We start from the raw sequence: 16,167 nt of genomic DNA on the forward strand, positions 1-16,167 counted from the left end.
AGTACGTTGCAGCTAGAATTGTACTTTGCAAATGAGTATAGTTTTTATAGGAGGATTAAAACAAACAAGTGGTAAGAAATAAAACAAAAGAAGTATGAACTATGCTAGACGATTATCCGGGTATCGGAACTTGCAGAATGCATATACACTCAATTGTCTGCTGGCTAACCCCGTTTGTACTTTGGTTTTTTTCTAATATTCTTTCATCCTGATCCTCTCCTTAATCCCTAAGTAGCATGATTTTTCAAAACATTTTTCATAAGCTCTCACAAAAGCTGCGTTAAAATTTTCGGGTCAGGAAGCACTTTTTGGGTATTTTTTAAAATAAAATTTGAGGAAAAAAGCATTTAAAAAGACTCTTAAATGTCACTGGAGTTTTTTAACATTTCTCTTAAACATTTTTAGTGTTGACATATTAGGAGTTTTTTTAAACACTTTTTTATTTTTTTACCTACGGTAAAAGCCAAAAAGCGTTTCCTGATACGAACATTTTAACAGTTTCCTTTGGAGTTGTCTTTTTGAAACTTAAGAGTTTCTTAAAACTTTTTTTAACAGTCGTTGCTACAAGGAAAGAAGTACAAGGCGGAACGCATACCGCCTGCGGCGCGAAGCGCCTCTGGAGGTAGGACCGCGAGGCGGGCAGGGGACGAACCGTAGCCCCCTAGTGCATTGAAATCCCGCACTCTTTAAAAAATTTTTTTTTATCTTGCTCTGGAAATACCATTATTTCATTTCGCTTGTCGCGTTGGCCTCTGCTATCGCCGCATCCACGGTTTCTTTCCTTCTCTTAATTCCAGTCCAAGAGCTCCTTATTATATGTTTCCGTTGTATTTTTTATTTTTGTCTGTTTTATTTTTTACTGTCCCAAACCCCCGTGCCGAGGCCGCTGCAGGCCCTTTGCGTCCTATTTAAATAAAGCCCTGGAAAATTATCATGTACCTATACTTACAAGAAATCTCCGTAGATCGATGTTCTTCTCGCCAAGTGTTATGGGTAAGTATAAGTTTACTTAGGTTACATATTGTCTTTCTCGAAAAGCCTCGCACTTCCATCCTCCAATGTTGGTTACTTTATTGATTCAAAATCTCCGAATATCCCCTTCAAACGACGTGAAATTCAATTTAGTCGGGCGAAATTTTCCTATGATTAGTCCAAGCTCCGATTGCGAGACTTAAGCAATGTTAAAATTGAATTTGCCGCTCACGTTAGTTCCACAACAGCAAACATCTGAAATCGACCAATCAGCGTCAACTTTCTTTTCCGATGATGGGGTTATGTTTATTGTTTATTAATACTTCGTCTTTTCTCTAAATTTTAGACTATTTTCTCGCTGTTTAAAGCGAATGTGGTGTTTCCAATGTACGGAAAATCATTTCCTGATGTTCAGTAATTAGTAGTTTTTACTTCTAAATAGTTATTTCCAGCTTATCGACGATTTTATTCCAAAATGATCGAACGATTCCAACGGTGCCCTGTTGTTCCTGTTTTCATTGAATTGTAAGTTGTCAAATGAATTTCAGATTATTCATGGCTTAGCCGATTCAAGAAGCTTTGACTGAATTATTATTCAAATATCTCATGTTTGTGGCACTTCAGCAGCCTCACTTAATAGTCCCCCAAAGTGACCCTGCTATGATGGTGCCTGATCCCTATCTAGCTCCTGTTGATCCGATTTCAAAGTGATTTCAGAGATCTGCTTGCCAATCTTACCTGCAGTCGCATGTCTTTGTTAAAGATTGCAACTGATGCATGTTAGCTACTTATTTTATTTCATTTTAACCCACAAACACCAAGGAACTGTAGTATCTTCAAATCCCTCTAGAAGGTGCATTACCTTTCTACGCAGGCTGAGTGCCAACTAATACAGTGAACCTAGGCAATACCCAGTCAGGAACAAGGCAGGCTTGCTTTATCTTAACTGTATCAGGATTTATTTTAATAATTAATTTTCCTCTAATTTCGTGTTTGTTGATGGTTTTTGAAAAGTATCATCAGCTTATGATGATCTCCAATGCATCAACGATCAACCTTGGTCATTTCATTTTTTCCTGTTACTATCCCATCACATCAAATATTGATGAATTGTGTAGACAACCCTCATATTAGTGGAGAAAGGCAAGAGATTAAATATTTGGAATGATCATTTAAACTGCAACAGTGATTAGGGGATGCAGAATACAGAAGCTACGAAAACTAGAGTTGAGTAATTCTTTTATCTCAAAACACATGAAATCAGTGGGGAGGCCGTGAATGATTGATTATCAATTTTTCCTCTTCAGAAGCTGTGGTAAAGAATTGATTATTAAGGTGTTTGTTGTGGACACCCTATTTATTGATCCTTTCCTATACCTAAAACGGCTGATCACTCGATATATCGCAAAGCACGCCACGTCACTGCATGAAATCCAGTGTTTCAACTTCAATAGGTGCGCAATATAAAGTTAACCCAAGAATAAAGTTTGTTTGCTAAAAGTGGCCGTAAAAATATTGCCCCTGCTCAATTTTCCTGCGTAATCCCTCTAGATTTAATGCTTTATGGCTGTTTCAAAATTGTTATGGTTGCTTAAAATAGTATAGATGGCCCTGACAAATTGAGCTCGTTATCTTTGAACTGACGTAACTTCTGTTTAGTTCGACATGTTTCAGTGTTTTCTGTTTCAATATGTTTATGAAACGTGCCTCTAAGTAATGGCACTAACATCGTAGTTTTTGTTTATTTTTGCACTAAGGTTTTTTTTCCACTCTTTAAGGATGATCGCGCATCAATGATGAGACGACAGAAGCATGTATCTTGATCGTTGTGTCTCAGAATTTCTATCTCCAAATACTTAATTTTTCAAGTATCATTGATGTCGTTGATGTTGTTGTCGATATGTCAGCAATATAATATCAATGGTTTTAAGTGAGGAGGTTTGAAACTTATGATTCCATCTCTCAGCTGCAAGGTTTGCGCCCTGACAGATGAAAATTATTTTCTTTAAAGGCGTAAATATTTTTCCCATGAATGTTCCTGTATTGAAATGCCATCTCATTCGATCAAGTGTTTAGAGGAATGAAATTGCTTGAGATATTATGATTTCATGAAGTACTCCACCTTTAACACTAAACAAAAGTGAGTCTGGAGAAAAAGTTAATGTCCAACAAGTAGAGAAATTTATTTTTTCTTTTCGTTCCTCTCCAAACAGAATACAACATCGGGGATGACAACTTTTCTAATTTATTAGTTGGAATAGTCTCTTTGACTATTTGTTCCAATATGTGTTGTTGGAGATGCTAATAATGTCTGATAAAAATGTTTCATAATCAAAGGAAGTAAAAAGTCATCTTTATTCAACTGTGTACACAATTTTTTTTCCAACTCAACCTCTCTTGTCTGAATTTTTCATCTCTTTTAAAACCATTTATTTGTCTGTGTTTTTAGGCATGCTGCAACGAAGAAATTCTCTATCTTAGAAGCCAAGGATGTTGACATCTCAAAGTTCACCAACAAGGAGAAACGTGGGAGAAAAAAGGTAAATGCTCCTGATATTAAATGTCCCTGCTGTAAGAAAAAGTTCACTGACAAACTTACATTGATTAAACACTGGCTGAAGCAGATAAAGGATTCCACTGAGGAAGAAGATGAAGCGGCAACTATCGACCTAGAAGAAGGAGCAGTAGCTGCTGCTGTAGTGGCCCTCAAAGATGAACCTCAGGAGGGACCATCAAACGTAGATAAAGCTGATAAAGCTGAGCCTATCGATCCAGCCCAAAATGCTGTACTGCCCAAAAATGACTATGATTTGGACACACCATTTGAAGATCTCCCTGATTTCAGTATGGACGATTATTATGATAATTATGATTCGGATGACTATTTGCCAGAAGCTCTGAAAAAGAGTTTAAAGAAACGAAGGGTTGAGCCAAAAAAACAGAAAGCTATCAAAGCTTCAAAACCACACAAAGAGTCGAAAGCGCTGCGTCACCTCAATGATGGTGATAGAAAAGAGGCCCTTTACGAATGTGAGAAATGTAAAAAACGGTTCCAAGCAAAAGGTGCAGTCAAAAAACACATGGTAAAACTCTGTTATGTGCATCTTTATGGAGGACCGAAAATTACCTGTTCGATGTGTGATGAGAAATTTGTGCGGAAAAACGAGTACAAGAGACACATCAAGTTGAAACACAGCATGGTGCCAACGTTTTCTTGCGACTTCTGTCCAGAAACTTATGCTAAGAAGTCAGAACTGAAGAAGCATATCAAGACGCATCCGAAACCGTGGAAATGCAGTTTCTGCACAGCTGCATTTAAAAGGAAACAACACTTAATAAATCACAGTGTAAAACACTCAGATGTGAGACCATTTGTTTGTGATGCATGCGGGGCAACATTCAAACTGAAGCAAAATCTGGCTGATCACAAGAAAACACACGGCAACAACAGAATCTACATGTGTCATGTTTGCAGTGGGACATTCAAGACTGTCACCACTCTTTATCACCACATGAAGACACACTCAGATTACAAACCTTTTGCCTGTGACACATGCAATTTCAGGTTCAAAAAGAGGCATGATTTGAAGAAACACATGCTCACTCACTCAGATGTCAAACCGTTTGTGTGTGACCTTTGCGGCTATGCCTCTAAACGAGTTAGTGACTTGAACTCACACAAGAAAACAGTGCACTCAATATTTTTCAATAGTTCTCGCAATACGCACATCACAAATAACACTCACAACGTGATGAATAACACTTCTCACAACGCAGGTTTCATTGTTGGCAGCAATAATGCTATTGCAGCAACAGCAAACACTGGTGTACTGGTGGTGATGAATAATGCTCTTACTGTGACGAATAACAGTGCAATGTCAGAAGCACATCCCAATGCCATCCCTGAAGCTCACAGCAGCAATGCCACTCTCATGAATGTGATTCCAGAGGCCCACAACAACTCCCACAACAATGCGCACGCAGGTGCTCACAGTGGCGAGCATAACAACGAGCAAAACAACCCCCATAACAATGTTTTCAGTCATATAATATTCAGTAACCCTTATGGCAACTTTGTCAACCAGAATGGAAAAATGATCAGTCTATAAGCAAATATGTCAACTGAGCTGCCAGTTTCTCTTTTCAGCGGGGAATCTGCCCATCAGAAATAGATTAGTGGGATATCTTCAGATCTGGAAATTACAGGGAGTTATTCTTTGGCCCAGAAGGCGGGAAATTTGTTTCAAAGGTTCATGAATTTAGTTTAAAAACTTGCATTTAAGAGAGTTATTTTATCAGATTGTTCCAAGAAGAGTGCAAGCTTTTTGCTTTAAAGCAAAATCCAAGAAAATAATTTAAAAATGCAATGCATTTTCACATTTGTATATTTTAAAGTGTAGAGGTGTAGGTCTTTTGATTTTTCTCAACATTTGACAAGTGGTTGACATACCCCCAGAATCACAAATGTATGTCTTATCTCAATTAGTACCCCAACGAAATAGGTAAAATTTTCTAATGATCAGGAAAATGTTTGGAATTTTTTTTTTTTTTTTTTAACTTCTGCTTGTATCAAGATGATTCATTGAGTTGTGTTACGATCGTTAAGCCTCATAGCTTAGTAAACAGAGAAGACCTGACATCATCCACCATGGCAGTGCAAACCATGGTTTCTTCCAAATTGGTTTCATCAATCCATTTCAAGCATCTGTCGAACAGTAATTAATCTTTCTGGATTATTTATAAAATTACCCTTTCACAAAGAGAAATCAGTAGCAGATATGTTGTTTTTGGAATGAACCATAAAAGTTGGTTTCTTTTTTGTCATGCCGTCCAATTATTATGTCAGGCAGTAAGAATAGTCAGGTTATCAAAATAATTAATTATCTAACCTGCTCCCACTTGAATTTTCATTTTTCTAGAACTCTAATTATCATTTTAAATCTTCCAGACCAACCTGCAAATTTTCTATTTTTTCCCAAAAATATCATTGAATTAATACATTTTGAAGGTGAAACAATCAAACCACGCATCTCAGTTAACAGCGTTGCAGACTATCTATTGAGAAACTACTTTATACTATTTTTACTTATTTACTTTATTGTACTGAATATTTTTTTTATACTTTATTTTGTAAATGAAGAACTACTTCACATAAATTCTTGAAAACCTCCGTGATTTACCCTCTCAAAGCGAAGGAAATTCTTTGTAAACTTCAGGAAATGATATTAATCTGTTCTTCAAAGAAATAAAATGGAAGTGGAGATTTTTAAACACTGCAAATGAGATACATGGTCTGGTAGTTTCATTGTCGATTTGTTAGTATTCTTTTTATGAAAGAAAATGTATGAGACAGAACTGAAATGCCACAACAGAGTCTGGTGTTGATTGAAGCTAGCTATTTATTAGACCAGTGCTTTTCCTTTTTCAAATATCCCTTTCAATTTGCAAAATTTCAAATTTATCGGTACATTCTTATTTTTACCTTGCACATTTCGGAGGAGATCTCGTAGGAAGACTGTCACTTTAGTTTTTTGCATTGCAGGCCAGAGATAATTTTTTGTTTTTTTCTATTCATCTTTATACCTGTGTACTGTAACGGGCTACCATAACCTATTTGATGTAGGCTCTGTTTTAAAAACTGATCATCCCTATAGGAATTTTTTAAAGAAAAACGAAGGTGCTCTCCAGCTTCTATCAGCAGCTGTCACAGTTTAATTTGAAGATATTGATGAATTTTTCATCCTTATGTAATTTTTTGTCGCTTGCTTTATTCTCTTTATAGGTATGTCATGGTAGATATTCTTTCTTTGCTGTAGGAAAGGAAAAAAAAAATAATTATGAATTTAGGAAAGAATTATTGAATTCTCACTGTTCATAAGTAAAGAATGTAACTAAAAATATAAATTCTGTATATATTCTATTAAAGCATGAGTCTCCATCATTGGAGCATTCTCTAATCTATATTCTATATGTCATTTTGTAAATAATGAACCTTTTAAAAGGAATTACAATAATCTTAAGTGTTTAGCCATTACCTTTTGTACCATTGACACTCATAAATTAGGCTCTAAAGTTAGCATTGTTTGTTCGACGTTTTGTGTAATTATGACTCAAAAGCCTAGACCTGGGTGACTATTTATTTGCACGTACCTTTTACGTGAAACATGAATAATTATATTGGTCGTTTTAGTTTCAGAGGGTAAAATGCTAAGGTTGTAAATACATCTATTTAAATTATTATTGTGAAAAATCGAATTCTCAGTAGATACGCTGTCAGACTGCTTTATTTTAAAAATCTTATTATCTTTGATTTTGTTGCAAGTGTTATGGGGCTCAAGGCCCCCTGTAATCTTCTCAGTAAAGAATCTGCATGCATTTTTATTATCGGATATTCTGTAACCACCATCTGTTGTGAAAGAAAAAGTTAAAACGTGTTGCTAAGGTAAGCGTCCTCTTGGTGAAGAACACAGACTCTAATAGTAGATTGTAATTACGAAGCTTAACCACCCAAAAGGAAATAGATGTTCAAAATTCTTCTTATTGGGTTCAGAGGTAGGCTGCACACTGAATATCTAAAAGGTTGTGAAGCTACTGTTCACAATCAGTGGAAACAGAATCAGTGTTGGTAAATTGAGGCTGACTCTTGACTGCTTCAAACATAGCAATTAATTAGTCAGTACAGCTGATGCAAAATGAATGAAAGGCGTTTGAGAAAAAGTGCTGTTGCTCATTTCCATGTAATTTTGCCTTCTTTCAACTTGATACGAATTGCTATTACTGCTCTGAGCACACATTTCTCCTCATAAAAATAAAGTTGCAAGAAATCTAATTAATAATTTAAAAATTCTAAAATGTAAGCCAAGATACGTGTAAGTTGAAAAGTCATCAGTTTATTACTTGATGTATTGTGTGAAACATTTAAGTTTTCCCGTCAGGTTCCTTGTGACCTATCTACAAAAAATATTGGGTTGGAATCCCTCCTCCATCCTAGTGTAGGACGTAACTTTTCAAGGCATGCTCTTGGTCCAAATGATAAATGATGTTTACAAACTGCTCCATTTTTGACATATTTCTTTCCTGACTAGAATTCTATTTTCGATCAACAAACAAAAACAATTGGTCTTAAACAACATTAAATTCAGATGGTTTTTTTTATGATTTTCGATGCACTTTTGTAAATTATCTTCTTGAAGTTGGAAACATGACATTCTTTTACAAAGAGACAATTTTTCAACTTTTTTGGTGTGTATTTCATGTCGAATTAGATTTAGAAGCGCACACATTCTTTCTTCAAGTACGTTCCTCTCTTTTTCCTTGCCTCTCTTCATTTTCTGTTTTTTTCCTTATCACCAAAAATTATGATAATGAATCATAAATCTGACAGTTATGCAAACGAAATTTAATTTTAAAATCAAAGATTGAAGTTGTCAACTTCATGTACATAGTAAACTTAGACTTGCTTTTCAAGAGCCCATCTTTTCACTTACTTACTTAAGTATGCTAACAATTATTTATTAAAGTAGCAGATAAGGTTTATCATATTGCTTATCTGTCATCATTTCCTTTATATTATCTCCGTAACTTATATAATGGTTGTATTTGGACAATTATTATTATTACTTTGTTTTAATTTTGCTGAGGTACCTATTCATTAAATTTTGTACGTATAAAGTAAAGTGTAAGAAAATATTATAGCTATATTTACCTATTTAATCAGTATTTTTTATTCAGTTGTTCATCACATCACTACTGGGCCTAATTGGACAGGTCAAAATTTTATTTGGTAGCAAGAACTGCAATCTAGTGAAAATATTCTGGACCATAAGGTAATGAAATTCTTCTTTAGCTAACAAATGGAGCCTCCAGTGAGAGAATTTGTCTTGGAGATCACACGAAAAGACAAGTATTAAGTTAAAAATTACATTGAAAAAAGTTACAGTAAAATTATATAATAAGAGGAGCTGAAAATTGCATTTTGGTCACTTACTAGTCAACCTCCAAACAAGTTCAGTTTTAAATTACCAATACTTAGATACCTTAAAATAAAGAAAATGCCTTTCCCATTCACCAGAGGCTCAAAATGGAGGAGGAAACCAAATTTTGAAGAAAAAAAAAAAAGGAGACCTCGTTAAAATGAATCAGTTGTTTTTATTTTAACATTTTAAGAGGTGATGGGTCACCTGAGTTTACAATTTTTACAAAAGTTGCTATAAATTCTTAAATTCAACTTATTGTTAATTTCGGTGGAGAATCTGACCAATGGATTTAGCTTAACTACAAATGAAAAAACAGACATACATACAAATCAAATCAATCAGCAAGAAAGTTATCAAGTGGCAAGAAGAAATATTTATACTGCAGCCAACTAAAATTAAATATCAAAAAGTAAATAAGTAAAAAAATTACAAGGGTAAAAGGGACGTATTTAAACAGCACGAGAGAACAGCCACTATAAATGTGTAGGGCAATTTCTTATACTCTTATATAAATTTCCTTTCATGAAATACATGCAAGTGGAAACCTAATTACTGGATGAAAGCAGTACAGAAAATTTACTTGAGTAATTAATGACAATACTTATGATGTTAGAAAATTGTTCCGAGAGGGCATTTTTTAAGGGTGTTGACTGAATAATAACTTCTCAAAAATGCAGAGAGGCATCAGTTCTTTCCTGTGGAGCCAAATCCTTTTTCGCCTCGCTCTGTGCCATCAAGGTTCTGAAATTAAAGCAATATAAGAAATGTATGCAATGAATTCAATCAACTAAATTTTGCACAGTATCTCGCATTATGATTATTGGGGAAAAGCTCTTAACTGATGACCAATTCTTTAAACGATAGTTCCTTCTAGATGCTAGAGATTGCTCTCTTGATACTTACAGTAGAGGAAACTCTCGTCACAACCCCATTGTATAGTTATCCTAGCTGTAGTACTTCTTTCATTCATTCAGTATCGGAGTAAATATTTGGGATGGTTCTCCGGACTAAATATTTCCAAACTTCAAACGAAACAAATCTGCAGAGGGCGAAATGCTCTGTCCTGTGTGAAGGAAACCTATCCATGGCTATGTTAAAAAAGTGTGAAGGTACCTGAGGGTGCGAAAACGCTTGCATATTCTGTTTTCTACCCCTTTTTTATACTAGAACTAGAAAAACATTTTTCTTTAAAAAATAATTTTCTATGAATTTTCAAAACTATTCACAGAAAATATCAGAATTAATTTGATCAGTTTTCTAAAAAAATTGGAACATTCTCAGAGATTTTAAAACGATGCAATAGTGATACACATTTTAAAAAATTTAGTCATCAATATCTTTTGCCCGCAATATTATATTGAAATTCTGTTCAAAAGAACACACTGAATTGTAGAACACTTTGAATCTTTCATGGAATCAATTGAACTGGAGGTGAAAGGGCTTTTAGGATGCAAGCTGTAGGGTTTAAAATTTTGAAAACCCTGGAGTCTTCAAATTTTACAGTGCTTACCTCTTCTTCTTGAAATTACAGTGAGACCTCAATCAATCGGATTTCACAAGGCTGACAAATCAATCCATTAAATCACCATCCAATGAACCAAGGTCTGCTGTATGTATTTTAGATGTTGCAGACGTTGCACTATTTTAATTCTTACATCAGCCGACTTTTTTAAGATCAAAACTCCTCCTCACAGCTTTCCCCAGTTTTGTGTCAGATAGCCTCTGCTCTCCTGAATTCTTTTAGCTCAAATGATTATTATTATTAAAAATATGATAAATTGGATGAATAAGAGCGAATCCATTACCTGTACTTCTTTCAAGACTGGATAGGAGATCCTTTGACAAATTAGTTGTGCAATTCTATCGCCAGCTTTGACTTCGAAGGGTTCGTCTGAGTGATTGAAGACGACAACTCCGATATTTCCTCTGTAATCCTCATCAATAACACCCGCTGAAAATTCAAAATTTGATAAGTGCTAAGTGTAATCATTTCTACGAATGTTGCATGATCAGAAATTTGCAGAATTACTGGAAAATTGATTCATTTTTAAGAAAATTTAACATTAAAAAAGAAAATAAATTAGGAGAATAAACAACAGACCAATAGGATACACATTCATGAACAGAAATGTACAGGTTGAATTGACTGACATCGAAGCAACCTTCTTTCTTTTGGGCACTCTGAAGAAGAGTCATGAATTTGGTGTTACTTAAAATTTTTACTCTCAGCTTGCTTTCAGACTGAAAAGGTACCCAGCAGGGTTTCTTGACAAATTTTCTCTCTGACTCACTAGGTTTTCCTTGACCCTTGGATTTTGTATTCCTCTTACTGCAAGTACCAATTAAGTAGGTAGAAACTTTAATTTCAGAGTGGGTTAGAATCATGCGCAGGAGTTAGCGACTGTCCTTATTACATGTCTTCTCAACCTGGCATTCCTGGTCGCTAGATACACTGTTCAGAAATGGGTTGTACTTTCTGGAATGGCACTCCTGAAGTCGACAGGCAATCACACTGCTCGCTAAGTTACCTGACCTTTCTAAATGGCTGAAAACCCTGCTGTGTGCACACGGATGCAACACCCTTGAAGTGGGTTTGTATTTTATTAACGGAGGAGCTTCCGCATGCCACAGGGATTTACAAATTAAATGCTTTTTCCAACCTAAAATTCTGCAAATAACGTGATGGTGCCACTGATTGACAATAGAACGAACTCTTGGGCTCGAAAAAAGCTTTCAAAGTTAAGGCTGAAATTGAGCGGATCCCGAGCGTTGTAAGAGAGTCCATCTTATCTATATCCACTCAAACCCTCCATGCACGAATATATTAGCAGGGTTGCTTTGGCTGAAGGCTGAAAAAACAACCCTGCCAATGTATTTGCTCCCCATCTGTGCCTGCATGAAGAGTTGGACAGGATATAAAGGTGGACTTTTTCACATTGCCAAGGATCTGCTTTCAAAAGGTCTCAACAGTAAGAGCTTTTCTGGAGCTTGAATGTTTTTTATAGAGACCAACTGGTGGCATCATTGTTCTTCTTGAGCGAATCTACTTAGATACGTAAACTTTCTTAAATTTTTAAGTCTCCTGGCATGCAAGAGCTTAATTCCCCAAAAAGTAAAAAATGTGACCGTTTGATCTTGAGTTCAACCTCAGTGCAAAATTTTTTATAAATGACTGTATCTATCTGTCCAGCCGAGCTAATTGGAATTTCACTGTCAAAAATACGAAAGTACTTAAAGTGTAAGATGTGGAAGATAATATAAATTAATCAGTTTTTTTTTTTTCTTTTTTTTTTGCAACTTTTAAATGACTTGCTGGCTAATCCTGTTACAATTTCTGTGCCGTTTTCTCTCTCTCTATTTTAAGCTCTGGGTCCCTCCATTCCTATCTTCGATTCTCATCATTCCACCATCTGTTGACTGATGGCATGATGTAAGATTAGAAATACATTTTTACCTCCAACATCGATGTGATTTTTCCACGCCAAACCAGACCGTGGAGCAATTCTGCCATAGCATTCAGAGGGAAGCTCAATTTGCAAATCGGTTTTGACAAGCTCCTTGCCGTGTGCAGGAATCACATAATCATAAGCACTGAAATCAATAGATAACATACAATTAGAGATGCTTCTGAAGGTATTGCTAAGGAAAAATATGAGTCCCCATTTTCTGGAGGCACAATTCTAAGACAGTGGGTCCTAATTTATCCTCTTTTTTCTGTGTTCAAAATTTTTTCCCTTGCAATATCTGATGCCATGATCTGACATGCGTTGAAATATAGAAGATTGTGATTGAAAAAATTAGATTGATGACTGATAAGATTAAGAGAAGATAGGTGCTTGCGTAACACCAGTCTCTCAGCTTAAAGATTGTACCCATGATCAAAAGGGCCAAGCTGAAATAATTTCATCCTCAGAAAACAACCACTCAAAGAGCTAAGGCTGTTCCCAAACTTTCATTTCAGCTTCAGCAGGGTGTCTGACGGAATTCTCTCTCCCTTCTACCTGTCTTTCGAAGTTCTAGTTGACCCTGGGCTTTCCTGCCTCCCTGCCTTAGATGGGTACAGCCAAAAATAGGGGTTGAAAACAGGCTTGGCCTGCTTTCCCTCTAAAATATACGTTGGCCAAAAATTTCCGTTTTTCCTGTCTGTTGGTGAGGAGGATGTATGATGGAAGGATGTAAGCAAAGAGGGAATATAAACCTCCCTCTGCTCCTTCTTTGCGTCAGAATCACATACTTAGTGGCTAGGAGGGTTGAATCCTCCCACCTTTCATGAAGAAACAGATAAATCTTGGGAGGGAAGAGCCTCCTATGGTGTAGTGGTTGTGGAGGTAGCTCTATGATCAGGAAATTCTGAGTTCGATTCCCGGCCAGGCAACCCAAGTTGGATGGTCTCAAACAATAGTTGCCTGGGAACTGGTTGATAGAGACAGAGAGGGGACGGGTCTAAAGCGCAGGATTAGCCCTTATGGGCTATTTGAGGAAGTAATAAAAAAAAAATAACGAGCTCCGGCTGCTGAGGTTAAGTGTAGAATAAAATAGTTAGGGGAAATATTGAAGGACAAGAGCAGGTGGGAAATTCATCAGATTTCAGCTCTCTCTTTCCCTCATGAGACAAATCCAAGATCTTCGCCAGATGTTCTGGTCCGTTGCCAAATCAGGGACAAAGAGAACTGTCGGTAAAGGGAGCATGCGTGCATGTCGGGGAAGCAGAGAAAAATACTACAAAAAAGAAGCCGTTCGGAGTAAAGGACTTGCTAGATTCGTAATTCTTCTCTTAGTCATCCCCCAAATTCATGGAAAATGGGGAACAGAACTATGAGCTTCTGATGACACACATGCTTGATTGCGCTGTTCTGTCATGACCGGTTCACATGACGGTCCCAGGTTTCGACCAATGTTTGAAAGAAGAGGAGGACTTCTAAGCCTGTAAATTTGAAAGAGTGAGATGGTGGTAGGATGGTTCAGATTTACTGGAAGAGGGTGAAAGACTGTATTTTCTACAACTAACCTTTTGAGATCGTAACCGGCTGCTTTGTCTGATCCTTTCACAGGTGCGAATGCCTTCTCTGTTAACTTGGCGAATTTCAGTGTTTCTTGATTTTCAGGCATTGTGATACGGCGGACTAATCGCTGCAATAAATTATACACTTTGAAATATGAACTATGGAAAAATACTGAAGAAGTGAAGAATTAAAAAGGCCAGTGATCAACAAGATTCTTTATCTGCCTTGGTGCCGGCGCGGGAATTCACATTGTAAGGATGAAAGGCGGGAAATGGTATCATTCAAAGATTAGATAATCGATTCGCAAATTTCCGATAAGAGATCGCGCTAGAGTCGGTTATGGTTTATACCTTCAAAACAGGACGAGTCAAGATAAAAGTTATTACTATAAGAAATGTATATTTTTAACTTAAAAATTATTTTCAGTTACATTACATTCGAACATTGATAGAAAAACATATTGAAACATAAAAAGTCATTACGAGTTTTCCACTCCATTTTAAATTTCAAAGAGGTTTCGGTTTTCCCGCGAAACCATTAACCAATTAGAAGACCGGACTGAATGTATCAGATCCCCATCAGAGCACATCAGAGTAACTATAGACCGTTCATCCAAGGCAAGGCGATGCCTCGGCCGGACTACGCCTCCGCTTACCTACTTCCCGCGGCCGCCACCGCTGCGCTAGCGTACCTTCAGCGCTGCCTCGACTACTCTGGTTCTCACGCGGCCGCTACCGCTGCTCTAGCGTGGCCCCACCTCTGTGTATCATCGTCACCTAACCCCTCCCCCCCCCCCCTAACGATCCAAGCCGGAAATGAGTCGAATTTTGACATTATTATATATATATATATATAAAGGGGCGTAGCTAGGAAATTTCTCTGGGGAGGGCAATGGGACCACATCTCGTGGTGGAGAGAGCGGGGGGGGGGGGTGAGGAATGGAGGATCCCGTTTTTCTGGGGGGGCCAGCCCCCCCCCCCCCCCCAGGACCCCCCTAGCTACGCCCATGTATATATATATAATTTAAAAATAAAAAGCCTGCTTAACAAACCTCTTATTTCCGGGGGGAAGGGGGGGGGGTGGTTCACCCATCCGTGTTTCACAGAGGCGTTTTCTTCTAAAAACCGCGGTCAAACCGTAACACTATTTCCTCGAAGAGAATAATTACATATGATTAGATTTTATGAAACTTTTACAGAGTGTTCCATACACCGTAAGAGTCCATTCAAATCATCAGGCGTGAGGGAACTCAAATCTTCAACGATGAATGACACGTCAGAGTTGAGCCCGAGCTGAATCTCCGAAAAAAAAAATTACCTGTCAACAAATTTTATTGAAACATTTATGGCGTCTTCATAAGACAATATGGATTTCATTGAAATCAACAAACATGAGGGGAAACCTCTTCTTATGTATTTACTCGATCAGGGTTGCGGCTCTGCTTATTTCTCCAAAAACCGCGGTCAATCTGAGACACTTGATCATCGGATAGAGAAATTAACTGTGATCAGATTTTATTTAGACATTTCTGATGTGTTCCTTAGACCATTAAGAGTCCTTTAAAATCAACAAACATGAGGGGAAACAATATCTTCGACCACAATAATTGACCGATCAGAGTTGCGCGCGCCTCGGCTTAGATCCTCGCATAGCCGCCGCGCGCCGTCCGCATCCTGGACTTTTTATCCTCGAATAGAAAAATTACCTGTGATCAGATTTTATTGAAACTTTTATGGAGTGTTCCTTAGACCATAGAGAGTCCTTTATAATCAACAAACATGAGGGGAAACAATATCTTCGACCACAATAATTGACCGATCAGAGTTGCGCGCGCCTCGGCTTAAGATCCTCACATAGTCGCCAGGCGCCGTCCGCATCCTAGACGTTTACCTATATAGCGAGAGTATGGACAGATCGCTTCATGGAGGGCTTAGGGCCCAAAAGTGCAGCACCCTTTATAACCAACAACTAACGCACAAAATTTCACTGCCAGTCTGACACATTCAATTCTAACCAAGATGGCTAAGAATGTACATAATGAGCGTCCGTCCGCAAAAATGAGTAATTTATGCAACAAGTAAGTCAAATACGTGCTTTATAAACGATGGTTCGTAACAATTGTATAAGTAAAGCGCTCTGGATAATTGAGATTCATAGGTTGGCTGCATTTCTGGGCCCTAACTATATTCGCGGAGACATCGGTGAAGGCCGATGGA

The 16,167-nt window shown here is 37.2% G+C and overlaps 2 protein-coding genes across 2 annotated transcripts; one reads left to right on the top strand and one right to left on the bottom strand.

The window, feature by feature from the left end:
* The first annotated feature begins 1,252 nt into the window (after positions 1-1,252).
* Positions 1,253-9,374, top strand: LOC109031832 (uncharacterized). Its single transcript, XM_019043610.2, has 2 exons — positions 1,253-1,497; positions 3,422-9,374. The coding sequence occupies exons 1-2, from the start codon at positions 1,448-1,450 to the stop codon at positions 5,079-5,081; spliced, it is 1,710 nt and encodes a 569-aa protein (XP_018899155.2). The 5' UTR covers positions 1,253-1,447; the 3' UTR covers positions 5,082-9,374.
* On the bottom strand, positions 9,101-14,209 carry dUTPase (Deoxyuridine triphosphatase). Its single transcript, XM_019043612.2, has 4 exons — positions 13,957-14,209; positions 12,403-12,539; positions 10,754-10,899; positions 9,101-9,689 (listed from the first exon to the last, which is right to left on the bottom strand). Exons 1-4 carry the CDS (start codon positions 14,055-14,057, stop codon positions 9,633-9,635), a joined length of 441 nt encoding a protein of 146 aa, XP_018899157.1. The 5' UTR covers positions 14,058-14,209; the 3' UTR covers positions 9,101-9,632.
* Positions 14,210-16,167: the final 1,958 nt, after the last annotated feature.

This window comes from Bemisia tabaci, chromosome 2 (genome assembly GCF_918797505.1).
Source record: "Bemisia tabaci chromosome 2, PGI_BMITA_v3".
Lineage (NCBI taxonomy): Eukaryota > Metazoa > Arthropoda > Insecta > Hemiptera > Aleyrodidae > Bemisia > Bemisia tabaci.

Bases quoted from the DNA above. Each gene is read 5' to 3' on its own strand.
- LOC109031832 (XM_019043610.2), top strand. From the start codon at position 1,448: ATGATCGAACGATTCCAACGGTGCCCTGTTGTTCCTGTTTTCATTGAA. The intron at 1,498-3,421 runs GTAAGTTGTCAA...CTGTGTTTTTAG, and splicing joins GTTCCTGTTTTCATTGAATT to GCATGCTGCAACGAAGAAAT.
- dUTPase (XM_019043612.2), bottom strand. From the start codon at position 14,057: ATGCCTGAAAATCAAGAAACACTGAAATTCGCCAAGTTAACAGAGAAG. The intron at 10,900-12,402 runs GTAAAAATGTAT...TTGAATTTTCAG, and splicing joins AAATCACATCGATGTTGGAG to CGGGTGTTATTGATGAGGAT. The intron at 9,690-10,753 runs GTAATGGATTCG...CTTTAATTTCAG, and splicing joins CAGTCTTGAAAGAAGTACAG to AACCTTGATGGCACAGAGCG.